General features: G+C 48.4%; 11 protein-coding genes across 11 annotated transcripts; 5 read left to right on the forward strand and 6 right to left on the reverse strand.

The window, feature by feature from the left end:
- Positions 1-1,075: 1,075 nt before the first annotated feature.
- Positions 1,076-2,605, forward strand: EJ05DRAFT_473268 (uncharacterized protein). Its single transcript, XM_033743366.1, has one exon. The coding sequence runs from the start codon at positions 1,248-1,250 to the stop codon at positions 2,430-2,432; it is 1,185 nt and encodes a 394-aa protein (XP_033604811.1). The 5' UTR covers positions 1,076-1,247; the 3' UTR covers positions 2,433-2,605.
- A 170-nt stretch (positions 2,606-2,775) lies between these two features.
- Positions 2,776-3,915, forward strand: EJ05DRAFT_473269 (uncharacterized protein). Its single transcript, XM_033743367.1, has one exon. The coding sequence runs from the start codon at positions 3,242-3,244 to the stop codon at positions 3,848-3,850; it is 609 nt and encodes a 202-aa protein (XP_033604812.1). The 5' UTR covers positions 2,776-3,241; the 3' UTR covers positions 3,851-3,915.
- On the reverse strand, positions 3,875-4,859 carry EJ05DRAFT_434167 (Arabinanase/levansucrase/invertase; the record flags this gene model as incomplete). The annotated part of the gene is made up of 2 exons (XM_033741638.1): positions 3,875-4,688; positions 4,777-4,859. The coding sequence occupies 2 exons, from the start codon at positions 4,857-4,859 to the stop codon at positions 3,875-3,877; spliced, it is 897 nt and encodes a 298-aa protein (XP_033604813.1).
- Positions 4,860-6,289: 1,430 nt separating this feature from the next.
- Positions 6,290-11,362, forward strand: EJ05DRAFT_207317 (uncharacterized protein). The gene is made up of 5 exons (XM_033739792.1): positions 6,290-6,829; positions 6,888-7,278; positions 7,325-7,469; positions 7,515-8,606; positions 8,669-11,362. The coding sequence occupies exons 1-5, from the start codon at positions 6,614-6,616 to the stop codon at positions 11,265-11,267; spliced, it is 4,443 nt and encodes a 1,480-aa protein (XP_033604814.1). The 5' UTR covers positions 6,290-6,613; the 3' UTR covers positions 11,268-11,362.
- A 36-nt stretch (positions 11,363-11,398) lies between these two features.
- Positions 11,399-12,357, reverse strand: EJ05DRAFT_473275 (FAD/NAD(P)-binding domain-containing protein). The gene has a single exon (XM_033743368.1). It carries the CDS (start codon positions 12,315-12,317, stop codon positions 11,457-11,459), a length of 861 nt encoding a protein of 286 aa, XP_033604815.1. The 5' UTR covers positions 12,318-12,357; the 3' UTR covers positions 11,399-11,456.
- Positions 12,358-13,579: 1,222 nt separating this feature from the next.
- Positions 13,580-14,746, forward strand: EJ05DRAFT_207409 (palmitoyl-protein thioesterase precursor). Its single transcript, XM_033739793.1, has one exon. The coding sequence runs from the start codon at positions 13,689-13,691 to the stop codon at positions 14,676-14,678; it is 990 nt and encodes a 329-aa protein (XP_033604816.1). The 5' UTR covers positions 13,580-13,688; the 3' UTR covers positions 14,679-14,746.
- On the reverse strand, positions 14,601-16,213 carry EJ05DRAFT_535585 (ribosomal protein L1). The gene is made up of 3 exons (XM_033749261.1): positions 16,055-16,213; positions 15,811-16,007; positions 14,601-15,754 (listed from the first exon to the last, which is right to left on the reverse strand). Exons 1-3 carry the CDS (start codon positions 16,118-16,120, stop codon positions 14,815-14,817), a joined length of 1,203 nt encoding a protein of 400 aa, XP_033604817.1. The 5' UTR covers positions 16,121-16,213; the 3' UTR covers positions 14,601-14,814.
- A 993-nt stretch (positions 16,214-17,206) lies between these two features.
- Positions 17,207-19,280, reverse strand: EJ05DRAFT_207434 (uncharacterized protein). Its single transcript, XM_033739794.1, has 2 exons — positions 17,461-19,280; positions 17,207-17,411 (listed from the first exon to the last, which is right to left on the reverse strand). Exons 1-2 carry the CDS (start codon positions 19,021-19,023, stop codon positions 17,382-17,384), a joined length of 1,593 nt encoding a protein of 530 aa, XP_033604818.1. The 5' UTR covers positions 19,024-19,280; the 3' UTR covers positions 17,207-17,381.
- A 2,003-nt stretch (positions 19,281-21,283) lies between these two features.
- On the reverse strand, positions 21,284-23,438 carry EJ05DRAFT_473280 (uncharacterized protein). Its single transcript, XM_033743369.1, has 3 exons — positions 22,955-23,438; positions 21,772-22,746; positions 21,284-21,637 (listed from the first exon to the last, which is right to left on the reverse strand). Exons 1-3 carry the CDS (start codon positions 22,985-22,987, stop codon positions 21,587-21,589), a joined length of 1,059 nt encoding a protein of 352 aa, XP_033604819.1. The 5' UTR covers positions 22,988-23,438; the 3' UTR covers positions 21,284-21,586.
- A 281-nt stretch (positions 23,439-23,719) lies between these two features.
- On the reverse strand, positions 23,720-24,623 carry EJ05DRAFT_473282 (eukaryotic translation initiation factor-like protein 5A). Its single transcript, XM_033743370.1, has 4 exons — positions 24,534-24,623; positions 24,138-24,404; positions 23,958-24,090; positions 23,720-23,909 (listed from the first exon to the last, which is right to left on the reverse strand). The coding sequence occupies exons 1-4, from the start codon at positions 24,549-24,551 to the stop codon at positions 23,839-23,841; spliced, it is 489 nt and encodes a 162-aa protein (XP_033604820.1). The 5' UTR covers positions 24,552-24,623; the 3' UTR covers positions 23,720-23,838.
- A 322-nt stretch (positions 24,624-24,945) lies between these two features.
- Positions 24,946-27,105, forward strand: EJ05DRAFT_433957 (Vps52-domain-containing protein; the record flags this gene model as incomplete). The annotated part of the gene is made up of 4 exons (XM_033741627.1): positions 24,946-25,429; positions 25,477-25,523; positions 25,573-25,917; positions 25,966-27,105. 4 exons carry the CDS (start codon positions 24,946-24,948, stop codon positions 27,103-27,105), a joined length of 2,016 nt encoding a protein of 671 aa, XP_033604821.1.
- Positions 27,106-27,144: the final 39 nt, after the last annotated feature.

The following is a 27,144-nucleotide window of genomic DNA, read 5'->3' on the forward strand; positions in this document are numbered from 1 at the left end:
CTCCCTCAGGGCTCTCAGGACTCCAGTATTTGCCTCATATTCATAGCCATCTGAGCATTAAGTCGTTAGGAGCTGGGAGTATCTAATAGAGCGTTAATTAAGCCATTCATAATGCAGCATAATGTTTTGCTGATCTGTAATTGCTCATGGCCCGCAATCTCGAATACCGCTCACATTGGAGTTGATACTCTTGTTATACTTATTTTGTTTAATTTATTGACACTATCAATACTGTTGCAATCCTACCTCGCTCCAGTCATATCTGTTGGTCCTCATTGGCTACCTAGGTCAACGTATATTAGTGTATTCAGCAAGCTTCTAGGAGAGTAGAGGACAACCTAACGTTCAATTCTTAACGTGCGCGATAATTCCAACAGTACATGAGAGTACCGCACTCTATGGATCTGTACGAGGACCTCCGTGTGCAGGAAGACTGCAGACGAGATGTAACTAACCGCTTGTAGTGAGACATTGGTCCACGTATCAGGAGGTTACTCCGGGAGCTAGCCGCATTATTAGTGCTTCAAATTGAAGACGTTGTACAAGTCCTCCGTCCAAAGGCCAGCTTCAGAACGTGTTGCAATGGGCAGCATCCGTTCTATCTTGACCATGAAGCTTTCATGTCCGTAAACATTGGATATCCATCTATCTTCCAGTATCCACATAAAATAAGTTCATCGGAGTGCAGTGAGCCATGAAACACTCTAGTACATAGTATTTACCGCGGACTAAACAATCATTTGCATCTCGTGGAATGTGTTCCACTCTAAGCACGCAGTAGAGCCATATGTGTGATTGAATCGCTCAGGATTAACAGAATTGGCTACATGTTAGTATGGCTCCGACAGGACAGTACGGACACAGGATACATAACCCCCTTGTCAGGCAGTCGCCTAGTTGCTTTGAGTCCAGCTATGAACTAAACTATGGCTTTATGCAGTAACTATTTGGCGTCATGCAGTGGTTCTTTCGCGCTATGCAGGTCCCCGCTTACACACAGTAATTAGAATTTCCCAACACTCCTAGCGTTAGTAATCCCTCAGCTGAGGAGTACTGATATGGTTATGTTAGTGCACCCGCTTTTATGATCTAGCTAGTACCACTTTCTACGAAGCTCGAGCCTAAGGAGACGAGACTATAGACCGTGATCCTCGGCGATGCAATGCTCAAACCAATATACAACCACGCACAATGACCTTCGTTCAGAAGAATTTGGCCGGCGATCAGCATGTGATAGGTGTCGAAGGATGAAGACACGCTGCGAGCGACCGCAATACGGTGACAAGACACAGCTGCAACAATGCCGCCGGTGTATACAAGCTCAAACGAACTGTATCACCACTGTCGAGTCGCAATTACTTCCAGGAATGATGCCAGATGAGCGAACACAACGCTACAAACGTCCTCGAACACCTTCTTTTGAGTCAATAGACACCGATCATCGGAATGAGTATACTGGAGCTTTTGGAGAGCAACAGCAAGACTTTTTCCTAGATGGATTCCTTGCACGATCTATAGCTGAGAGCACACCGTATACTCAATCAAGTGGGACAAATTCTGATCAAAACATTTTACCACCATCCCGTACGGATCTACAATGGCTCGAGTTCGGGCACGATTTCGGCCTAGAAGAAAACCCGATTCCTGATAATCTAGCATTCCTTAGCAAAGTGGTTTCTCATGAGAGTAAGGAAGGCTTAACAAATGGAGACAATCCGGAAACCGCGGTGCCAATGGTGAACACAAATGAGACCGTCTCAGCAACAGAGAATGACTGTGGAATACCCCAGTGCAACAGACTGGTTGACCTGAGATCTGAATCTGAGCTGTCAAACCAAAGCGTAACAAGAGTACTACTAGAGTTCAATCACAAAATCTCTTCAAGTTTACAGTACGATAACAACACGTCTCGGATTCACGATTGTATGGCCACGACTTTGGGACATTCCAAGAAATTTGTCGAGTTACTGAACAGAATCGTCCCGCATGAGCAAGCTATCGATATCACGGTCACTCCTAAGGATGCAACAGGCGAACTGCCAATACGAAGTAAACAAATCGACATAGAAATTGCATTGCAAATTCTATCCTGCCACACGAGTATGCACATCATGTACGAGAAACTGTACAAGTCTCTTGTTGATCACGACTTTCAGCTAAAAGAAGCAACCATACTGCCAGCGCTACAACTCGAGGGCCTGCAAGCACTGAGCTCTGATATGCGTAGTCACATGCTGGTACAAATCTGTATGCTGACTTTGGCAGAGATTCAGGCCAAGATGAATTCAATAAGACGCAGTGGGTCACTGACGCCCATAGCAGCAAGGACCTTCGAAAGTGTGCTTGGGACAGACGCAAGTGAGCCATGGCGTCCGAGGGTCGGGGTGAAATGCGTCGCGGACGAGTTCCGAGATTTGCTTAGAAAAAAATGATTTCTTGCTCTATGAAAGCGCGTCAGATACACCGCCAGTTTTCAACATGGGTGCATATCTCATTAATGCATAACTGTGTGTTCATAAAGGCTACTACACTATCACTAGAAATTTAAACGTTGAGACCAAGAACTATAAGCGATTCAAGACCTATTCACCGTTGCTTTCTAATTTCTCCTCGGCTCTTTGAACGGCTGGACGATAACAAGCAACCTTGTAAAGGAATAGTACTGTAGATGGATGTGACCCAATAGTTACGACAAGCGGTGTGTAGCGCCATAAGCGGCACAAGCTGACGTTTGTGTTGGCCTTGGATGACGCGTTGAAAATTTCTTGGAATGCTCGGTAAATCTTCATGTGGACAGGTCGCCCAGAAAACAGATGGAACAAAGGCATGATGATCCTGACAGATAATTAGGCAACCCATGAATGATGGCTGTTGTTTGAAGTACGCGAAGCTGGCGCCATGGATGGCCCCGCAAGCCCCTCCAACTGTCGCCCGCGGCATGGCATTGTAATGACTCATTCAGCACATAAGCGTACACTAGGTAAGATGAAGGATGAAGAGGTAACTCATGTTTAACATCAAGATTCAAAATTTCCTCCATATACGCCTTCGTCACTAAGAATTCGACACGGTCTACCAGCGTGGAACATCCCTGTGCATTTGCGACCAATCACTATTGATCTTTCGAAGTCATCACATGAACTGAAACAAGACAAACAGTGAAGAGGAACTCGTGGAGCAAACTTATCATAGTATGCACACAACGAGTTGGCGAGAACAGAGATAATCAATGGGGATAAACATGGCGTCGCCTGGAGCCCACGACGTAACTCGAAAACCATATACCGGGTCTTGCCACTGCGGCTTCATTAAATACGTCCTGCACGTCACACTACCTGCAGACCCGAACGTATCTGGTGCGGATTTAGATCCCGCGATGTTCTCAAAGATCTACAGATGTAACTGCACGACATGCCACAAGATGGGCTATATGCATTGCCGGCCTGTCAGCATGACCGACGACTTTCGTCTTCTATCACCGCTCATAGACAAGCATGGTAACGCTGAAGGCCTGGGGGTATATCAATGTGGAGGCATGTATGCGTCGTGGTATTTCTGCCAGCGTTGTGGATGTAGAGCTTTCACTATCACGAAGCCAGAAGGCGGGCAGATTGTGAAGGTGAATATGGGGGAACTCATGGAGCAAGGATCGAAGGGTGAATTGAAGGAAGCATGGAAGGCGTCAGATAGCGTGAAGTATCTGAGCGTCAACGCAGTCACGATTGACGCGGGGCAAGGAGATGGGCTGAGGGAGTGGACAGAAAGGAAGTGGGTGTATTATCTGGAGCGTTTCAAGACCACGGGGCACAATATAAGCTGGGATCGACCTTTTGAAGCTGGTATGTACTGATAGTAGGAGACGTGACTTATCAGATCAGCTTTGGTGCGGAATCAACCATCGTTCTTTCTCATCAACTAGAGTTCCCACGACGCCGCCCATATCAGGACCGTTTGCCGTCCATCTCACTCTCTGAACTCTCGCCTTGCGATTGGCCCAGCCATCGCTCGCATTGTCCGTTGCATGGAACACAGCAACCGTCTCACCTCTGTAGTTCACAAACGTGCCATGTCCGGGCCCAAATGGACCTTTTCCGTCCCTACTATTCTGCAGGAGCGGCCGTCCCTTCCTCCAACTTCTAGGATCAAGGGGATCTCCACCCATGTACTGCAGCACATTCATCTTATACTCCTTTGTCCAACTCCCTGCACACGAGTACACAATTGCCTTCCAGTTACCATCTGGCGACTCCAACCACTGCGGCCCTTCATTGATGCCTGACGAGCCTGAACACTCCCAGTTTTTGTGCGGCTGGCATATTCTCACTGGCGCGCTCGAAGCTTGCGTGGGCATGTCGAGTCTTATGATCCAGAGCTCCTGCTGATTCTCGCATCCAGGGCGGTCAACGGGCCAGCCACTATATACAAAGTACAGAGCATTGTCTAGGGTGATGACTGTACCGTCGATAGCCCATTGGCGACTGTCCATGCCTTTAATCGGGCCGGCCATCTGCCACTTGCCTGAAGTGGGCGGTTCTGTCGAGGGAGGCCCTTCCAGCACCCACATCCGGTGGGATTTGTTGCCATGCTTTGGATCGCCAGCGGCGAAGTACGCGTACCAGCGGCCGTAGATTGCGTGGAATTCTGGTGCCCATATGTCGGCGGAAAAGGGCTGGTCAGGGGGCGGGACCCTGTCATAATTAGTTTATATCTGCCGATGTTACTTGAGTGAAGCGGAAGATCATGATGTATGGAGCCTGTAATGATGATCTTACTCACCATAAAACGTGCTTTTCGTAGTTGTAAAAGTCGAGTAGATCGTGCGAAGTCCAAATCTCGACGCTTCCACCGGTCGTGAACATCTAGAAAAGTCAGAGCACATCGACACCAAGAACTGTGTACACAATGGTCATAACGGCGTGAGAATGAAGGTGTCGCTTACCAAATGCCACTTGCCGTGTGTATGCATGACGAATGGGTCGGCTGCAGCATCCTTGGTAATAGTGTATACTACGTCCATAGGAGACACAGCGTTGATCTGTTGCTCCGCATATCGTTTGCCTCGATCAACACCCTTATTGAAAAGGGATCTCAGCTTATCTGTCATATTCGTCTAGATTTAATCACCTTGTGTATACAGTATAATGTGTGTAAGTGACGAGTGGAACCTGAAACCTGGAACCTGGAACCTGGAACCTAGGAAGTGTTCGGATGAGGCATAGCTCCTATACAGATATGGTGACGTACAGCTGTATATGCAGTGGCGGTGTGCGTGGCTAGTAACGACGGAATGGACGACTATATCAGGCAGGTATCAGGCTGCAGAAGACAGTCAGGGTCCATGGATGCCGCTCTGGCTCGGGATCGGGCCACCCGCTTTCACACGTGGACCTCGTTACAGACACGCGAGTACAACATTCATCAAAGATGTGTCGGTCAAGTGTCAACGAGGCCAGAAGAGGGAGACGAGTCAGCTAAGGGTGCTACTCGGACGAAACAATGCGGTCCGGACAAGTTGCAGAACATAGAGACAGAGACAGGACAGAAAGAAAAGGCGACCCGGCTGAAACTCGCGCTCAGGCTAGCTTAACTGTCTTATTCATAGCATAGCCAGCTTTATTTACGGACTTTGCTTCTTCCGTGACATCCACTGTTGTTATTTACCTTTGTCTAAGCATTGACCCATTAACTTTTTCCATTTGTCCGTTCGGAGGATATATTAAAGAAAGGGCTGTGCACCACCGCCGCGATTGACCTTGCAAGCCAAATCATCCGCCAACTTTACCATTCTTCTCGTCAGCGTCAAACAGTTCGCTCTCCTACACGACACAATGGCTTCAATTGCTCTTCCAACGCTAACCCTATCTCCTCTCGCGCTATTCTCCATCCCAGCCTATTACTTTGTCACTCTATCCGCCCATGTCTACGGTAGCTTCTTCGCTTCCACACGGGTCGACCGCAAGAAGCTCGACAACACCAACCCTCGCTTTCATAATGCCGAGGTCTTCAAGAAGAGTCTGAAACCCGCTGATTATGCAAAATACGAGCGCGCAAAGGCCGCGCACCATAATGGCTACGAAGGGTTTTCTCTTTACGTCGCCGCGGCCATGGGAGGAATGCTGGCAGGTCTTGACAAGAAAGAGCTCGATATATTCGCCGTCGCTACTGTGATAGGGAGGGTACTTTATAATGTGCTTTATATCAACACGGAGAGGAAACGGCTGAGTCTTTTGAGAAGTCTAGTATGGGCTGTGGGAATTTTCTGGAGCTTCACCATATTGATCAGGGCCGGTTTGAAAGCCATGGTATAAAGAGCGTGCCGTCATAGGTAGTATGAGTATATAGAGTCTAAGAGTGAGTATAAATGTGGAGGCAGAGAGTACGGTAAAGGCTGTATCGCGACACGACATCCATGGAGCACCCCGCTACCAACCTAGTACAGGCTGCCAGGTATTACTTGTTTAGTCATCCACGACTACGTTGACGCATGGGTATAATTACCTCTTCCACCCATGGACATCATGCCTAATTAAGCTATTTTGCCCAACGAAAGTCATCTCGATCTTAACGAACCGTGCCATAAGACTTGTATGATCTCAATCATAAGAATACGTAGATGCGTGGGAGCCGCTTCGTTTGTGCAAGATTCAGAGCTTCTCATACATTGGCAAATATCTCTCATCCGTTCTTCTACTCCACGGTAGGCGACCGCTACTGGGTTGAAAAAATGGAGGCACCGATCAGTATCGCTCAGGAGAACGAAATGTTTCGGCTTCGGTCCTACCAGACTGAAATGTTGGAGAAGAGCCTTAAGAAAAACATAATAGTGGCGGCAAGTCTGAAACGGCTTTCCCATTCTATGCCTTTCTGCGGCTAATGTTCATTTATAGATGGATACTGGTAGCGGCAAGACCCACATAGCCATTAGTAGAGCTCGAACAGAGTTGGAGACTTGCGACCCGTATAAAGTATGTCTGTCACTGCCTGGTGCTGGTCACGTGTTCAATTCAAGGTTAATTGCCATTCAGATCGTCTGGTTTATAGCTCCGACTGTGGCTCTGTGCAATCAACAGTATCAAGTATTTCAGACACTACTGCCGGCGTACCAGGCTCGAAAACTCACAAGCATGGAGAATGTCGATACGTGGACCGACCAGCGAACGTGGGATGCAGTGCTTTACAATATGAGAGTAGTCGTTTCGACTCCGGATGTACTCGCTCAAGCTCTGACCCATGGTTTTGTTCCAATGACCAGACTGGCTTTGCTAATTTTTGACGAGGGTATGTCTGATCAATATAGTAATGCTGTATTTTTAACGCCACCCAGCCCATCATTGTACTAAGAACCATCCAATGAACAGGATTATGAAAGATTTCTATCACAGAATGCGACGAAAGGACCCATCATTAGTACCGCCAATTCTCGGTCTCACTGCAAGCCCAGTGATCAACAGCAACCCAAAAGCTTTGCAGTACGTACACCAGATATAATATCTGCCGCTCTCTGACATTCTCAGAACAATCGAGCAGAACTTGGATTCTCACGTCACCATTCCTAAGATCCATCAGACTGAATTCTTGCAGCACGTGCATCGACCTAATTTGGAACCAGTATTCTTTCAGGTCGACCTCCCAGTGCGAAATGTCAGAGGTAGTGCCATTATGACAGCACTACAGGAAGCATATCATGGTTATGATCTCGCGAGTGATCCGTATATCCAGGACTTGTATGAAAGGATGCGCTACGATCCGACCGCCGAATGCAAACTTAGTAAGGCGTTCGCGAAGGAATCCACATATTGCCTGGAACAGCTGAAGTCCATTCAGTCTAGGGCCTATAGCGTGTGTGAGCAGCTTGGCGCATTTGCAGCTGAACGTTACATCGTGCGATGTGTAGACCGGCTCAAAGACGCGGCTGAAATGAACGAGGAGTCACAGATGCTCGGCTGGTCCGGGCGAGAAAAGACTCATTTGATGGCATTGCTTCGTAAAATTGTAGCACCAGTATCTTCTGGGCCTCCTGCAGAGGGTATATCTGCTAAGGCTACTGCCCTGATAAGCTATCTCAAGAAAGCATACCATAAGGACTTCAGGGGTCTTATCTTCGCCGAAAGACGAGCTGTGGTGAATGCTCTTGAAGATGTGATCCGAAATGATCCCGACCTGAAACAGTCTTTCCAGGTTGGGGCATTCGTGGGTACTTCTTCATCTTCGAGTCGATCCAAGGACGTTGCAGAACTGGTTGATATCAAAGGTCAAGACCAAACCTTGAAGGACTTTCGAGAGGGTCGTAAAAACCTCATAGTGACCACCAGTGTCCTTGAGGAAGGCATTGATGTCCCAAATTGTAACGTCGTGATATGTTTCGATGCGCTAACAAACCTGAAGATGTATGTGCAGCGCAGAGGCAGGGCCAGAAAAATGGCCTCGAATTTCATGATCATGATACCTCAAAACGCATTAGAGTCGTCTTCGGTGACAGAATGGTCCACACTGGAGCAGATCCTGAAAGAGGAGTATGCCGATGAGTCGCGTCAGATCAAGCCTATGAACAGTACAGAGTTAATCGACGAGGCTGATGACTACAGCCTGTATGTCGACTCGACGCAGTAAGTAGTACAGCCCCTTATCTGTTCTCATTCGCAATGCTCTGCTTACTAGCTGTCTATAGAGCCTTACTTACTTCCGATGGCGCATTGCCTCATCTTTTTCACTTTTGCGCCACCCTCAGGACAGGTCCACATACGGACCACCGACCTGAATTTAAACTCGATACAGATGACGAAGGCTGTTTTTCGGCAGAGGTTACCCTTCCGCTGGCTGTGGACGCCTCTCTCCGACGTCACAAGGGTATTTCGAAGTGGAAAAATGAGAAAGACGCGAGAAAGGATGCTGCCTTTCAAGCCTACAAGGCCTTGCATGAAGCCGGATTGATTGGCAGCAATTTGTTGCCTTTGCACGGTGAGGTTAATGGAGCACCTCAATGCGATATGATAGATGACCGCCCAGCCATGGTACCAGTCAATCCAAGGATAGATCCTTGGGCCCTTCACGCGACAGCTATAGGAAACCAGCGCTACGCGTATCGCATCCGGTTCTCTAGTACTAACCACAGTTGTGAGTTTGACGTGATGACGACAATGCCTTTACCTACAATTCCACCATACAATCTATATTGGAACAAGTCGCTCGTATATGAGGTCTCCTATGAGCTCCAGAGGGACCAACCCATGCATATAGAAGACGATCTGGTTGCATCGCTCCAAAAAGTCACCTACCATCTCTTGTCATCAAGTCTGGGTTCACACCGCTTAGTTTCCAACAAGTTCGACTTTGTCGTGCTTCTATTACCCAACATAGAGCTTAGTACTTCTGCCGTCGACGACTTTGTAGCGACCACATCTGGGGCTCGACCAGCAACGATCCTCGAGAAGTATCCAACCATGGATGGCCATTCAAGTCGTCTTGGACTGGTGCGGCGTCATGGAGCCAGTGAACGATTTATGCTTCAAAAAATAAATGAAAGAGTAGATGAACAATCACAAGGCTCCAAGGAATATGTTTTGAAGGTGAGTAAGTTTCCAAAGAGAAAAGACTTCCTTCACCAAGTGGACGCCCGGGAAAAGCAAAATCCAGCGTATACAGCTGTATTGGAACTTGAACTGGCGGACAGTGTCATCGAAATGTTGCCAGCAGATCTTGTCACTGCTGTGACCTTTGCGCCTTGCGTCTTGCATCGTCTAGAAGTTTACATGGTGGCCCAAAATCTTTCCGCTGGCATATTTGCTCCTGTTGGTTTCACTGATGTGCATCTCGTTTTGACAGCTTTGTGTGCCACGTCGGCTAGAGAGCATGTAAACTATCAGCGCATGGAATACCTCGGTGATGCCTTACTCAAGTTCGCCTCTTCGATCCGCCTAATGGCAAGAAATCTTACCTGGCCAGAGAGCTATCTCACAGCCGAGAAAGGACGCACCGTCTCAAATGGATACCTTGCCAAAGCATCTCTGGATGCTGGTCTCGATCAATACATCATCCGAACAGGATTTACCGGCGCCAAGTGGCAACCGCAATACTTATCTGATGTGCACGCTCGACAATATGAAAAACAAGAAGCCAAACAGAAAGACAATATTTCTACTAAAACCTTGGCCGATGTTGTTGAGTCCTTGATAGGCGCATCATATTTGTCTAGAGGTCGGATATCTGATGCATTGACATGCATGCAGATTCTACTTCCCCGGGAACCATGGCTTTCGATACATGATGCCAACAAGATTCTCTTCTCAGCGGCCCCAGAAATATCTGGTATTCCGCCCTCGCATTTCAAACCGGTCGAAGAACTGTTAGGCCACACCTTTGATCGCGTATCTATTCTTACTGAAGCCCTGACTCACCCATCGTACTCACCACCACACCATGAGCGAATATCCTCCTACCAAAGACTCGAGTTCCTCGGCGATGCCGTGATCGACTACATTATCTCGACAAGATTGTACGCACACAATCCACCGCTGTCGCACGGTCTAATGCATACGTTCCGCACCGCACTTGTCAACGGATACCTCCTCGCCTTTCTTATGTTTGAGCTTAAGATCTCCGAAGTGCGCTACGAGCTTCCAACGACGGCAAAACGGAAGTGGGACTCCGTCGCCGAGCCTGGAATCCAGGACTTCACCAGGTCGTTATATCAGTTCTTGCGTCACAACTCGCCAGAGTTACTGCACGCTCGGCATGCAACCCATGCGCGTCATATGGGCCTTCGCGCAGCAATTCTCGAGGCACTATACAACGGGCATGAATATCCTTGGGCGGAATTGGAACAAGCCAGGGCCGAGAAGGTTTTTTCTGATATCGTTGAGAGCGCCATAGGTGCCATCTACATTGATTCGCATGGCTCATTTGAGGCTTGCGAGAAGTTTCTTGAGAAGCTGGGGCTGTTCAAGGCCATGCAGCGGATGGTCGCCGGGCAGTTGGACTGCCTGCATCCGAAGGAACGGCTAGGGCAGCTCGCGGTGAACGACAAAGTTTTGTACGAACATGTCAAGAAATCGGCCGGTGCAAAGGCGAAACCTGGCCACAGTTCAGAGGGCTCTACTACCTCGCGTCCTGCACCCGGCTATGTATGCCGCGTCAGAGTGGGCGACAATTATATAGGTGATGCTGTCGAAGGAGTGTTAAGGTCGGAAACAGAGACACTGGCAGCGTGGAGGGCATGCCAGGTGATTCGAACACAGATGTCAGTTGATAACTCGACGATTTCTGGGTAGGCAGCTCAGAAAGCTGTACGTGTATCTTCAGATGATATAACGACGCAAGGCCTATCACCCTCGTGAAAGCTAAGAAATTTCGGTCTTAGACCTTTGCATAATATTGATACATGCATTGGTCCCTTTGTTTCCATGAGACCAGTTGTATTAAGTGCTAAGGTATCATCGTATGTGTATTTCAGACTCGCTCTAGAGATCTAGCTGCGAGATCACTCTCGTGATCTTCCTCCGGACCATGGGCAGCGAATTGGTGGCCATCATGACCATATTACGCACCCAACATAGCACAGGATTTGTCAACGTCATCCCCAACGTGATACGATGCGTCAGACCAAAAACCTTCTGCGCTCTTGGCTGACAGATTCTTTGGTACTCATCCAGATCATGCTCCGAATTGCGCCCATGGTATATTGCATCGCCGATGATTCGCGCCAGTATGGTTGCATCCTGAATGCCTAAATTCATCCCCTGACCCGTCGCCGGGCTTTGTACATGCGCCGCATCACCGGCCAAGAATATGCGACCAGCTCTGTATCGCCTAGCGATGCGATGGTGGATGCGAAACCGATTGCTACAATGCATATTCGCGATTTCAAAGCATGCATGGCCAGGAGCGCGCCTCGCGATGATACATCGCCACAGCTCCAAGGACGGCAATTGTGGTGCATCACGCACGTTGGCGATGAGACGGAAGCGGTGCTTGCCGGGCTCTGGCATGCAAATGAGGAGACCGTCAAGGGAAGTATATATCTGAGCGGCATTAAGCCCGAACGGCCATTCGACGACTGTGACTTCGGCCACGATGAACGAATAAGGATACACATCACCGTCGAAGGGGATCGAGAGAGAGGTGCGGACTGTGGAGTGGTGGCCGTCTGCACCGACGAGGTAGGTTGCGGCAATTGTGACGCGCTCTCCACGATGTTGTACGGTGACATTGACGGAGTTGCCGCTTTGTGAGCACCCGAGATATTGGCAATCAAGGTGTATGTAGCCGCCGAGAGATTCGAACTTGGTACGCAGGATGTCTTCGAGAGCTGTTTGAGGCATCGAAACGATCATCGGATGTTGGGAGTCAAGGTCGCGGAAGTCTAGGCCCAACAAAAGTTGTTCAGCATTGCGAATGTCAAAACCAGGGAGCTGTAGCCCATGCTTGATGATCAGTTCGGAGACTCCGATGTTGTGTAGCTCGTCGAGAGTGCGTGCGTGTATGATATTGGCGCGAGATGTGGATTGCGGTTGGTCAGCGGCGTCAATCAGTATTGCATTTATACCGTTAACATGAAGAATTGTAGCTAGGGCCATACCGGTCGGCCCTCCACCGACAACAATGACCTCCGCCTCAGATGGTAAATTCATGGTGACTTTGACGGCGATGTGTTTTCAATCCCTACGACGTTGATCTGTATAAGTCTATCGAAGTTAGGTACCCTTTAGTCTAGCTGGGGGTTACTATCAAATGTCGAAAGGTGATGTGTTCGTCTATGTATTTGTATTGTGTTCAGTTCAAGCCTGTGGGTGTCTGTTCAATGGGACTCAGGGTGAAGTAGATCAGATTGAAATGGCTCCGTCCAAGACATGTTCGTAGAAACATATTTGACTCGTGTACGTCAAAAGTTTGTTCAACTGGCTAATATTCGTCTAAAGTGCTGTAGTTCGGATCATATTTGGTGAATTGTAAGTAAGGGTAGTTATTCGAAACAGCTGCAATCGGTTTTGGGTGATCGCGCAATCCCGTGCGACTTTGGTCAAGACTAATGGTCGTGTTTCGCATGTTCACATGGCCAGTCAGGTCAAACACCGCATGTAACTCCGGTCAAACAGCCTTACATTCCGCAGTTTATTGACGCCTTCGCTTCTTCATTGTCTATGATCGGACACAGACACTTCCTACGAAGCTCGTCTGATCAGCAAAATCGATCGAATTTAGAGTGAAGGTTTTGACACCTTATCACGTCTGCAAGGTGCCTATAAGAAGGCAAAACCCCGTACGATGCTTTGCTTCTTCAAGTTTAATCCTGTATCATCCTTGCAAGAGTACCTGTATTGCATCGCTCTTCTTCATATGAGAACAATGTGGGTCTCATAGGGGTGGTTATCAACTTTGTGATAGGATTGTCAGTCAATGCTGTCTTGGTGGTTATCTGACTGTTGGCATTAAGATCAACAGCAGAGACAGGGTAGGTTTCATAAGTGTCTCCGAACAAGTCTGATGTCCTGGGAATACTTAATTAATTGTGCAACGGTCATGTTAATCAAGTAGGCGGTGGTAGTTCCCACGCTCTGCGCTATTCCAGAAGCAAGTTAGCGTTGCCGCCGTGCAGGCATCGTCATCACCCCAAGCTTCAGCTTCAAGCTTCACCTTGAGAGTATACCAGCCACCATACCGACCTGTCGTCGCATGCTCACATTAACAGTAAAATGCGGTCCATATTTACAGCTCTGCTCGTCCCCTCCGCGCTTGCTTTTCCATCGCTGTTCTCCTCCACTGACGCCAATCCCCTCCCACTCGTCATCTGGCATGGCCTTGGTGACAATTTTGCCAACGAAGGCATCCAAGATGTCGCAGCTCTCGCCGAAGAAGTCAACCCAGGTACCTACGTATACATAATCCGACTGGGCGGCGACGACGACCCGTCCGCTGACCGCAGCGCTACATTCTTCGGCAACCTCACAACCCAGATCGAACAAGTATGCGAGGCGCTACGACAGGAGCCGATCATCGGCTCTGCACCCGCGATCAATGCTCTAGGCTTCTCACAAGGCGGTCAATTTCTTAGAGGATATATCGAACGGTGTAATGCCCCACCCGTCAAGAATTTGGTTACGTTTGGAAGCCAGCACAATGGAATCGCCGAGTTTCAGCATTGCGGCTTGACAGACTGGCTATGTAAGGGTGCGATGGCACTGTTACGTGGTAACACATGGTCGTCATTTGTACAAAATCGACTTGTGCCGGCTCAGTATTATCGTAGCGTGAACGAGACAACAGGGGAACCGACAGAAGAGTACCTAGGGTTTTCTAACTTTCTCGCGGACATCAATAATGAAAGAGACATAAAGAACAAAACGTACGCGAAAAATCTGGCATCATTAAGCAACTTTGCCATGTATGTTTTTGCAAATGACACAGTGGCGATTCCGAAAGAGAGCGGACACTTTGCGCAGGTGACGAATCTGACGAACGGGACGGTAACTCCTCTTCAGGACAGAAGGATATATAAAGAGGACTGGATAGGGTTGAAGAAACTGGATAAGAAGGGTGCGCTGCACTTCAAGAATGTCGAGGGTGAGCACATGCACCTGAACGACGAGGACCTCAGACAGGCATTTAAAGAGTTCTTCGGACCAACGTCTAAGAGTGCACTCGGAAAGGTCCAAGAATACCTAAAATATCAGGAACTCAAATAGAGCTTCATAAATTTTCACCTCGTCTGCTACGCGCAGCCTGCCCGTTGCGTGCAATACTTTTCTACTATACCATACAAATGAGAAAGGCGTCTAGTGGTATGCTCCAGACACCATATCCCGAACTCCAAACATGCAATCATAAAGACACTCCACCTGCTTCGTCCATGACCTTCTGTTTCATCTTCTTTGCAGTCGCCTTCCTTACTGCAAGCATATCTGCAACGTCTTTATCGATGCGCTTCCTCTTCTTGCTGGGGTTCTCGATAACACCATCTTCATTGACCTCATCAAACTCTTCAATCGCGCTTGGTGCTTCGTAGGTAGCCTCGGCGGCTTCAATCAACTTTCTTCGCTCTCTCCGCTCAGCTCTTCGCTGAAGCTTCGTTGGCGGCTCAAACTTGGTCTCGGTGACATCCACATTCTCATCAACCCACAGCTCTTCTGCAAGCCAGATTGGGAGCGCTGTGGTGTGAGGGCCTTTGATGTGTATAGAGCGTACATTGGCCCATTTCTGTGGTACAAACTTTTCGACTACGGCCGGCACCAGCGCCTCGACGTTCTCCTGCAGTTTCTTCGGGTCCCAGCTCGCCAGCCCAATTTTGATTGATGTCGATGTACCAGGCGAAAGATGCACCAACGCAGAGCTGAGGGCACGCTCAATATCTCTTGCGACAGCCTGGGCCTCGCCGACTTGTGCGCCAACCTTTTCTTTGGCTGACTGCTGTGGTCTCTTGGCTACTGCATCTTTCGACTTCTTCTCATCGCCGATCAGAGATACAGGAATCGGCCTCTTGGCGCTGCCCTTGTAGAATATCTTGCCGAGTACTTGAGGCAAACCTGTGATGATGCGGTCATCGGCAAGGAACATGTCGTACTCCCCATACAACTGTCGCCGACTCTCGTAGGACTTGTATTTCGCTTTCAATTTGCTCATGCCAATAACGCGGCCGATGCGCGACGCAAGTGTTGGCGGAAAGGAGGGATGTGCGACAATATCTTTGTATCTCCGCTGGGGATCGGCCGTGATGAGGCAAATGCGAGTATTGGGCGATGCATGGAGAGTGTGTGGGACTTTCCTAAGACCACAGTGTCAGGTTTTTAGGACACAGGAACCGACGAGCACTGAACTCACACTTTTCCTGGCTTTAATCGTTGTTTGTCGACAATGTGCTTTTTGGTTGTGATCAATAGCCACACGGGAACATCGTCCTCATCGTCATCGTCCTCCTGGTCCGCATCTGCAAGTAGATTTGTCTTCGGCTCGTCTCCTTCTTTCGTCGCGAGATCTTTCCTGATATGTTTTACGAGGGCTTTAGTCGCCTTCAAGATCTAAAGAAGTTAGCAGCAGACAAGAATCGAGGGAATTAGAGATTCACTTGTGTGGGCTCTGGCTTGGCTTGAGAATCACTTTTTACAGCGAGTGCTTTACTATCGCGCGCCATTCTTGTGTGTGTCGAGTTGTTCTCTGCGATATTGCAGCAGTTGCTAGTGCTGCCGACTTTTCTTGGGAGTAGCGCGAGGTGCCAAGAGTGCAATCAATTTTCACACCGCCTGCGCACAGACCCTCAGGCTGGTCTCTACGTATTTGGCAGGCTCGGCTAACGAAAGATGACTAAGCTGTTACATCACTTTGAGGCATTTGGTGGAATGCTTGCAAAGTCAATTAATGTCACAAGATAAGGACAGTGGCACTTTTCGTGTGGTTTAACAATGAATATGCTAATGAGAGGCTGTACCAGAGCCCAGTTGGTCGTGTAATCATTGTAATCACTAATATCGTATAACTACATGTGAATACATGGCACTTAGGGCTATGCTAAATTGCTTGGATATACCCCAGAATAGTAGAAGAAATATTTGACTGGTAGTTACACGATCGATATGTACGTATGTGTTGCCTTAACGACTTACACAGCGCACCAATCTGCGGATGTCATTATTGGAGCCCGAAGTAGTAATCTTAACGAGCATTTTCATTGGTTCGCTAGTCCTAGCTTTACGGTAGTCCACGAATGAGAAGGTACAATCAAACGGCCTTTTGAGACTCCCGAAATTAAGTAACGGAATTGCGAAATCGCAACAGTATCTTGTTATAATATCTAAAGCACGGTGACTAGAACCATGACCCAGTAGAACATGTTCAATACAACAACTTTTTTGGTCCTACGTAGGTCTATTGAGTACAGGACTTAGTTAGCACATGTATAGTAGATAATGAGCAGAGCTGCAAACAAGCTCGTTCTCCTCGTGTAAGAACGAGCAAATTATGGGGTCTCAAGATGAACACACTACCTCCTAGACATCTGGGTAGCAATACCAGTATCGACAGGAAGAATCGCATGCCTCTGAGCATGAGTTGCCCGACATCCGTTGTTGTCTTCACTCACACGATGAGCTGACGTAAGTCTTCCGCATCATGACCACTACGGCAAAACCGCCTTTCAAGTGATGGCCGTATAAATAATTGAGGATGCACTGCGTAACAGAAGGAGAAGACATGACATGTCAGAAGGGTATGGGTAGCAGAAATTTAACAGGAATCCGCGCGCTATGCAAAACGCAGAAGTGAAGACAAAAACAGGTATATACGGCGAAGGTTATCTGTATTGAGGGGTAGGTATATGATCAAGATGATTTTGAGGGTCCTTCTGTTCTGTGTTGGACCATAGAAGCTTGAAGACCGTGTAGAGCAGTTTGTGTGGACTAGCAACGAGGCTTCTTCCAGTAGTATTGCTGTGTTGTTTAGCGAAACGTCTCTCACGACCTTGCTGGAAAGACCTACCTTGTGGTTTTTTCGTACAGCGCGGAGTCCAGTCTTGCCAAGACCTCCAGTGACAGTGTCCCGACGAGCTTGGTCATTATCCATCTCAGGGACATAGTAGAACTCATTCTCAAGTCGTTTCCCCGCAGCGTCTTTGCCTTCTCTAGCGATCTCACCAACACATGGAATGTTGTCGAGGATAGTCTTCAAGGCATCTCGGCTAAGTAGATCTAACCGAGTGGTGTCATCTTGCGAATCTATTTTGAAGTTGGACGAAGTCGCCTGGCCCTTGAGCTCTGCAGGTAGATTGCCCATGATGGTCGACAAGGGAATGGAGTGGAGACGCGAGAATGCGAGCTGATTGATGACATGATTTCTAATAGGTGACTCATTAATCTTCGAGACGACCGCATGACTTGCTTTGCGAGCAGGAGATCTGGGGGAAGATTTTAGCACCTGCCGGCGCCGTTGGGGTGATGCCATAGGATTGCTCTCAGTTGAGAAAGAAGCCATGCGGCCCAGAATATCATCTCCAAAGGGGCCAAATGAGTGGATGATGGGATCGTTCTCTTCGTCAGGATCTGACAGATCATCGGGTGGGAATGATAGAGCACTACTTTGAGTTGACCCTCGGAGATTCTCCATGGAATGAGTATTGGATCGTGATTTCCGACTAGGCGCTGCATCGTTTACAGAAACAGGTTCATCGGTCACGTGTGTGTTCTCTTCCCCTTGTCTCGTATCCGCGTCCTCATATACTTTGATTTCATGATCACCAGTGAAGGTTCCTGCCAATTCGAGTTGGCGATTGCAGCTTGTCGAGGCAGGGGACATATTGAATGGTGGCGGACTTGACGCAAATATGTTCGGTGGAGAAGACGGTAACCGCCTCGAAGGTGAATCATCCACGTTCCATGCTGACTCTGCTTGTTGGTCTATCAACGATCGTCGTGGTACGTACGGCCATACGAGGACAACGCGGGCATCTTGCACATCTATCATGATTTCTTCCCTCTTCTTATCTGACGAAAACGTGCTGCCTTTACTCAGATGATGAGCCCGGCCCCCACAGTGTACTTTTGCACCATTCGCGCCGGTGCATTCCACCCTAACCTCGCCATCTTTGTGAGATATGGTCGGGGCACAATACGATGCCAGGATGTGTACACGTGAGATCAAGCGATTGACGGAGAGTTGGTAGTCTGAGGAGTTGCTAGACCTTCCCATGGTAACGACTGTTCCATCGGCTGGAAGATCCACTGAGGGCATAGCAGTCAAGGCTGCACGTTGGGACACAGTGGACGCGGTACGTTGCAGTCTCGGACGCGTCGAACGGGCGGACGGCGAGGAGGGCAAGATGCCTGTTGAAGAGGTAGGTACTGGTGTGGGGTAGTATTTGACCTCTGGTTGTCTTTTGCAAGGCGAGTCGTCTTCATATTTGCGTTTCGTGGTAAGTGATCGTGCGACTGGTGACGATGACAGTAGCTCAAATGCAGGTAACAGTGAAGGTTTTCGCGCCAGAGAGGAGCATTCTGACGGGTCCCGTGGTTGCTGGGAGGTGTCTAAAGGAGTGATTGAGCTCATTGTGGTGGCCAGTCACGAAAGACGCGATTCCGACGTGGTATGGTTCTGCGAAAGGCGCGTTCGTCGACACGCAATGCGAGGAACGCGACTGGAACGGTTTGGAATTGAGTAGACTTTCTGATAGAATCGAAACGTTTATCGACGTATAGTCAAATGAAGTTTAATTTGAGAGAGAATATGTATGAGAACGAGGTCACAGATCGGTTCTAGAGGAGAAGTAGAGAAGAAGTGGGAGGGCTGGCTGGGTGAATTTCAAGCTTGCAACGCGTTGGTCTGCTCGCGGTGGCCGGCGCAATTGTGGCGCTTTGGCCTTGTATAACTTTCACTATTACTGGATGCCTAGGTAATATGCAAAGTACAACTACAGAGACGTCTAGAATTCAATTGCACACTTGGAGTTATGGTCTCAATTCTGTTTGTATTGGCTTGAATTATCTTGCACAAAGTATGCACACTCGCGAATCTTCTTCCTCCCAATGTCTGCACCGGCACTCTTGTATGAACCACTCCGAGCACACAATAAGTCCATGTCAGTGTCGCAAATATGATTTATGCTAGATGCCCTGCATAATGATACTTTAGCTCTTTTCTCCTTCTAATCACTCTATTCTTTTATTTCCAAGCAGGCTTGGTCCATCGCGTGTCACCAGCTGCAGACTGCCCCGCTTACGCATTCGATCCACCTTCATACGCGTTTTCATAGGCTCCTTCTGCCTACGCGTTGGGCTTGCATATACATATATACGGCTGGGACCAGCTTAAGGGTATAAATGTCACAACTTTCCAGCCCGTTGCTAGAGGGTCGCGTCTTGAAAGTCGCATTATGAAATGCCTCAACAATTGCGTACTGTAAAGTAAAATTGGTCCCATAGTCATGACTCCATCGAGAGGCAGAGATAAAGGTAAACTCCGCGCAACCAGACGGCAGCACGTGGATCACACGAAACATCCCACTATGCACATGTGACATATCCACGCTTCAGGGCTGCCTGCGCAGACTTACATAATATTCATGAACTGTCTTGGTATAACACAAGTGCGAAGTGAACAGATTGAACACATGCTTGTATAAGAATCACAACTGAGTTGCCCTTGGAGGGTAGAATTAGCTTTAAGCTGGTGGTCCACGAATCGCACTGTCTACTCAGCGTCATGAGGTACTTTATGAGCATCTCTACAGCTTGGCGATGCTGCCATGCGGCTGATGCATAAACATGCGGGTATTGACGACCTCATAACGTAAACATTTCACAATGTTCTTTGGACCGTAAGGATGCAAAGGCATCCATTGGAATTTAATCTACAATCCCGTCGTGAACGAACTCCAGATAATGATCCTTCCTTCCGTCCAATGGCCCGGTCCTCTGCCCGAATCATGCTCACATATCTACTTCAGCTTCTTCTTTGGGCGAAGTTGATTGGTGTGGCCACATTTCTTCTTGCGACAGTTCGTGGCACGTGGGGGTAGACGAGCCTGTCTAGCCTGTTAGCGATACCTTACAATAGCCAGTAGTGATACGATGAAGCGAAATTGACGTACGTAACACTTGCGGCAGATCATCTTGTCACAGTTGTATTTCGAGGCGAGGGCCTTGAGGGAGGGCTCGATAATTCCACCGCGAAGTCGAAGTACCAAGTGGAGAGTCGATTCCTGTAGACTCCCAGTCAGCAATGTTCGTATTGTATTGTCAATATAACATCAAATTCATGATGGCTGCAATATAAGATAGTCTCCTGCTTTGCGCACCTTCTGAATGTTGTAGTCGCTCAAAGTCCGTCCATCCTCAAGTTGCTTTCCAGCGAAGATCAAGCGCTGTTGGTCTGGGGGAATGCCCTCCTTGTCCTGAATCTTGGACTTCACATTGTCGATGGTGTCGCTGGATTCGACCTCGAGGGTGATGGTCTTACCCGTGAGGGTCTTGACGAAACTGAGAGGGGAACGGTCAGTGGGGTCGGTGAGAAGCTTAACGCGGGTATCGTCGACTCACATCTGCACTACAACGAGGAAATTGAGTTAGCTATCTGTTGAAATGTAGATGGATTGTGAGCACTTACTGTTTGCGCTGTTGTGTGGTGCAAAGATCCGTATCGAAAGAAGAGGTGTAGAACCGGCACTGAGATTGAAAGAATATCGGTGCGGCGGTCACGCACGGACCAAGCTTGCTAAGCGAGGGTTGAATTCCATTCAAGCGTGTAAGAGCAAGCAAGGTGAGTGACACACTATACAGTGGGATAATTCAGACCATTGTTGCAGCAATGTTCTCGCTCAAATAAGGTATTTCGCTATCAAGCCATGGGAAGATACGAAAAGTATCCCATTCAATACCGTGTTGTTTACGCCAGCATAAGGCACGACCCTACCAAGGTCAGAAAGCTCTTTTAAAGGCTCTATCGTTAAACTGATGCATCTGGTTCCAGGGCTTTATCCTTAGTCCTGGACTGTGCCGTCTCTTTCTGCCATCGAGACAGCTTCTTCTCAGTTTTGTAGACCGCTTCTACCAAGTCTTTCAGGGCTACACCGATCTTCTGCGCCGTCTCATAGTAGAACAGCTTCTTATGGCCTTCAATATCCTCGATCTTGCGATCTATAGGATATCGCACACCTGGCCGTAATGTAATATTGTCCATGTCAGCTGCTTGCTCATCTGTCACGGCTCCGACAATTAGCAGCGCTTGTTGTACTGCTCGCAGTCTAGTCAGACCTTGCAGTACCCTATCGGTACTAGCCTTGCTAACTGGAGAGTACAGCCCAGAGACTTCTTGATCCAGTGGGAACGGTCTGAATAACTCTGTGCGAAAGTCTGCGTCTTTGTTCTTAACGTCTAGCGTCTCGTTGACCCACGTACGCTGATACCAATCCAGGTAATAATCCAGATCATGGTCGGACATTACATAAACGTCTGATTCTTTCAATAGTAACGATTCCGCGTCAGAAAGGCGTGAAGTTGCATCTGGCGGCTGGTACTGTCTCATGCTCTTGATCCAGACTGACCAATCTATCAATGCACCAGCAGGTTCTGAGGAATGCGTCGGATGGCGAGTTATCTCATCGAATGGGCATAGGAGCTTTACTGCGATCACAATAAGGGATGCTAATTGCAATTCTGGTATATCAGTTCTCTGGTAACGGCGCGTGCTCACGGCCTTCGAGTAGTCAAACGTATAGCCGACAAGCTGTGCAAGGCGAGGTACCATAGCATAGACCTCGATGGGTAGAGCTAGAGTTTGCAGCAGTCTGAAGAGAAGTGGAGGAGTGTTGAGGGGCGGAAAGGTGACTCCATGAACCCTCTCGTACAGAATGGAGAGATCAAGAACTGCTTTCTGTAGGTATGCAGGCTTGAGTGTATCCTCTGGCTCGAGCATGCGGCGGTGTGTAGCCGGTAGACGGGTTCTCATGTTTTTCGGGATCAACGAGATTGCGCGGTAGTATTTGAGCTCCCCACGCTCGATCCATTCGGTGAGATCTCCTAATGTGACAGGAACTCTCAAGCATACAAGACCAATGTAGCATAAGGCAATGGCGTCCATAAGGCTTGGGGTTGTGGTAGGGTTTCTGCCGTGCCGCCGGAGTCGCGCGTCGTCAAGACCGGCTTCCTGTGGTGTCTTGTCATCTTCTGAGTGTGAGCTGTAAAACTGTGATTCTCCGTCCGTGTCGGTAGCATCGTCTGGGAGTCGATCGTGGAGTTTGGTCAGGCGCAATTGCCAAAGCTCCCGGATGATAGCCTTTGAGAAGATGATTAGCACAAATGCAAGCGCTTAGATGTTGGGCTAAATTCGTCTTTGCGAATCTGTTGACTCTCGAAGTCGAGACGTCCAGGCTTTACCGCAGCTTCCACGTGGAGTGCGACTGTCCATCTCCACCGCTCCATCCAATGTTCATCTAACCGGACATATTCATCCAGAGCGGTACACAGCAATGGATGCTACTTACTTCGAGCTTGTCCGGGAAGCCCTTGTCCTTCATTAATACCCAGGCCCATTTCCTCAATATCAGCTGATAGCATAATAAGTAAAGTTCAAAGGCTTCGCGACCCTCGAGCACTTCGGAGGCTATTAGCAACAGCACGCTTGGTTATCTATCACTTAACCTACGTTGCCCGTGCAAAACTACCGTTTCTCTCTTCTTCCTCGTGACCTGTCCGGGTGCAGATTGGGATTCATCGTCTGCACCTGCAATAGGGTCTCCCTTGAAGATTTAAGTCATTGGGACGTGTCGGAGTCACGCGCGATGGCTCACCGAACGCCTATGCCCATTCTTGCATAGGTAAAATCCATTTTCCAGAAAATAAGTTCGCGACGGACAATTATCGATGCCACATCTCTGGCCTTTAATGACCTGCGTAAAATCGAGCTCATCCATAGGCTATGGGTGCGCACTCGACAAAATAATGTCTTGTTGACGTTTGTTGTTGTCTGTAGGCAAAAAGCAGGCCGTGTGCGAAGCAAGTATAAGGAAAGGCTGGGTGGGCTACCAAGCTTTTTCACGGCCTTCGACAATCGTTCATATTTCGAAAATGAAAGCACTTTCTTAGACAGGACTTTGCACATCTAATCTTAGATTCTTTGGTTTCACTAAAGATTTTGGACACATGTTCGCCAATGGCAGAATTCCGTGCGCGCGATCATATCGCGACAATCAACTCCGCGAGAGAAGAGGCCCTAACATGCTAGGAGACAAATATGCCCTCAATATCCCATTGATCAATGGTACCCACTTTAAAGTGCATATCATATGATTTTACACAGCTCACATATCCCCGCTCTCAGCTCTTTGTGCCTCTAACGAATGCTCCCAAAATCCAACACTGGCAAGCTTTAACCGCTCTTGGGGGCCTCCTTAGCATCGATGGCAGATTCTTCACCCATCGCAGTGAGAACAATCACATCTATCGAGTTAGCATAACTCGAATAGTGCATAGAGGGGAGGAGCGTACTAGTGTCCTTGCCATCCTCGGTGAACATCTTGTTGATTTTGTCACCGACCTCACCATCCGGGATCTTAACATCGTCCTTGGTAGAGCCATCGTCAGACATGAGGGAAAGAAAGCCATCATCGGTAACATCAAGCTATTAAGTGTCAGTAGTTGTCTACTGAGAACGATTTCAGAACGTACAAGTTGGTATTCCTGGCGACGGACATTGGGAACATCCATATTGTGGGTGGACGGGCAAAGTTCTTCGAGCTTCTTGCCAGTGAAAATATCAATAGCGACAAGATGGACCTTGGCGTGACCGTGCTTTCCGGTCTTCGAAGTGGACATCTCGACAATCTTGCAAGGGCGCTGCTTGATAACAACGAAGCCGTTCTTCCTCAGAGCGGAGCACTGCTGAGGGTAGGTAGCTGAGGCACCGGCATCGGCGGACTCGAAGGTGTGTTCATGCTGTAGACCGTTTATTAGTCTTGTGCATGCTCTTTTTGATAACTCTCTTCATGTTATCGCGCATTTTCGCGACGGGAGGGTGGGGCACATGCGAAAAAGGAAAAGTCGTGAAGGAGACTCGCAACTGACCTGAGCGTCGTCCGCCATGGTGGGAGATGTAAGATAGGATTGACGAGGTAATGGGTAGGAGGAAGAGTTGTTTAGGGGACAAAGATGAGGGGAAAAGAGATTCAAAGCCTCAGTCTGAAGTCAGGAAGCGTTGTGCGGGCTGCAAGCGGGGTGGAGATCAAAAAAATGCCCAGCAGTGGCGGCAAAGGCAGGCTTTCCCACAACGGGTGAGAACACTTGAAGCAACACGCTAACCTTCCCATCGGCGAAATATAACGCCGTTTAATGCTGACAGCGCGACGTCCTTCCAGTTTGAGCTCTCGTCGAATCGCACTCCAACGACTCCTGCTAATCATTCTATACTTCTTTTGTGTCAGCATTGTGTCGAGCCCTGACAGTGTCAGTCCAGTGCTCAATAAAGAGGTTAAAGACTATGCAGCTAGGGCGCTTCCCAACGCAATCTACGCCCAGTGGAATATCTTCACCGCAAGACCGAAGCTACTCTCCCGCGCCACCTCGAAGGCCGCACCAGGCTGGTGGCAGCTTGAGACCTGGTATAAACCCTCGATCTTCGTCCCTATCCATAGCTGCGTCGCCGTCTACATCTACCCATAGTCTCTCTTCAACCGTGAAGCAAGCCAATGGATCACAATTGAGGCGGCAGTTCAACGGCCCTACCTCTGCCGACATCTCTGATCCTCTTTTGGTACTTCAAGAGATAGTTGGTAGTCCATCGAGAAGACAAGCTTTGATCGATAAAAATGGCTTCCATGACGTCGGGGTCGAGAGGCCAGTGGGCCTCGAAGAGAACATAGATTTCGGAGGCCTCAGTCTTGAAGCATTCGCAAAGCAAGATTTTACTAGCCGTCATGTTCCTTTGCATGTACATACTTATAGTGCACACTCAGCCCAAGAATGTACGGTATCGTTTTTCTCGGCCAACTACGTGTTAATGGTGTCTTAGATGACCAAGAAAGAGACAAGTTCGAAGATCTTCACCGCTCGATATTGGTACTACACGTTGTCGACCTAAGCTAGGTCATTGCTGACAGGAGTATAGGCCTGTGACGATGTTCTCAAATCGGTGGAGATATACTTGACGAATTTCCAGACAGACCTGGGAGCTGTTTCAGCAGAAATCGAAACTCTGCAGTCGCGATCCATGAGCCTGAACATGCAACTTGATAATCGAAGAAAGGTCGAGAAGCTTCTCGGACCGTCAGTTGAAGAGCTTGGAATCCCTCCTGCGGTAGTGCGCAAAATTTCAGAGGGCGTGATCGATGAAAGCTATTCTCGAGCTCTAATGGAGCTAGAGAAGCGATATAAGGCGTTGATGGGGAAGCCTGACAAGTCTATGAAAGCGCTTGAAGATGCCAGACCCTTCATATCCAGCTTAACCGACAGGGTAAGGCACTCTTGCAACATTGGATATGGGCCCTACTGACCACTATAGGCTATCGAGCGCATACGCGACCACATTGTTGCGCAAGTCAAGGCCATACGATCCCCGAGCATAAACGCCCAGATAATCCAACAGCAAGCATTTCTACGTTACAGGGACCTATACGCTTTCCTAGCCAAACATCAACCCCAACTTGGGTCTGACATATGTCAAGCGTACGTGAATACGATGCGTTGGTATTATCTGACCAACTTTACACGCTATGAGAAGGCACTTGAACAATTAAAGATGCATACAATTGACAAACATGAAGTTCTGGGTCAAGAGGAAACTAATAAGAGGACTAGCTTGTTAAGTAGCTCACGCACACCCGGGACATCTCACGATTCGTTTGCTTTAGGCCGCCGCATGGAAGTGTTGAGGCATGCTTCTCATGGAGCCCTCACAGCCTATCTTGCCGAAGAGGATAAATCAAGTCACCACATCGAAGTACCTTTTCGTACATTCAACCTCGCGTTGATCGATAATGCCTCTTTCGAATACACGTTTCTTACGTCTTATTTCAGCCCTTCGCATTCACATCATACTCTTTCACGAACATTCGTATCTGTGTTTGAGCCCACGTTTGCGTTAGCTCAAGCTCTGACGAAGAAACTTATCGAGAATACAACAGATGCGTTTGGAATACTGTTATGCGTACGCCTAAATCAGCATTTCGCATTTGAGTTACAACGGCGCAAAATTCCTGCCGTTGAAGGATACATCAACGCGACAAATATGCTCCTCTGGCCACGGTTCCAACAGATCATGGATTTGCAATGTGAATCCCTACGTCGTATGAACGTGACGGGGGCATCTAGCAGTTTGCTCTCGCCGACCAGCGCTCCCTCGACAGCTCCTCATCCTTTGACACAAAAATTCGCAAGCTTTCTTCAAGGTATAGCTGCTCTCAGTAGTGAAGCTGGAGATGACGAACCGGTCACAAATAGTTTGACACGGTTACGGAGTGAGTTCGAGGCCTATCTCACCAAACTGAGTAAAGCAATCAATGAACAAAGGAAAAGGGAGCGGTTTCTATACAACAACTATAGTCTAGTAGGTACCATTCTAGCAGATACCGATGGACGTCTCGCGGGTGAGCTGCGGGCCCATTTCGAGGCTTTGAAGACCGCCTTCTCTCGAGGCAAATGATTTCTACAGGTCTCCCAATTCTTCTATTAGATGTTTCAT

This window comes from Pseudovirgaria hyperparasitica (genome assembly GCF_010093815.1).
Source record: "Pseudovirgaria hyperparasitica strain CBS 121739 unplaced genomic scaffold EJ05scaffold_2, whole genome shotgun sequence".
Taxonomy (NCBI): Eukaryota; Fungi; Ascomycota; class Dothideomycetes; order Acrospermales; family Acrospermaceae; genus Pseudovirgaria; species Pseudovirgaria hyperparasitica.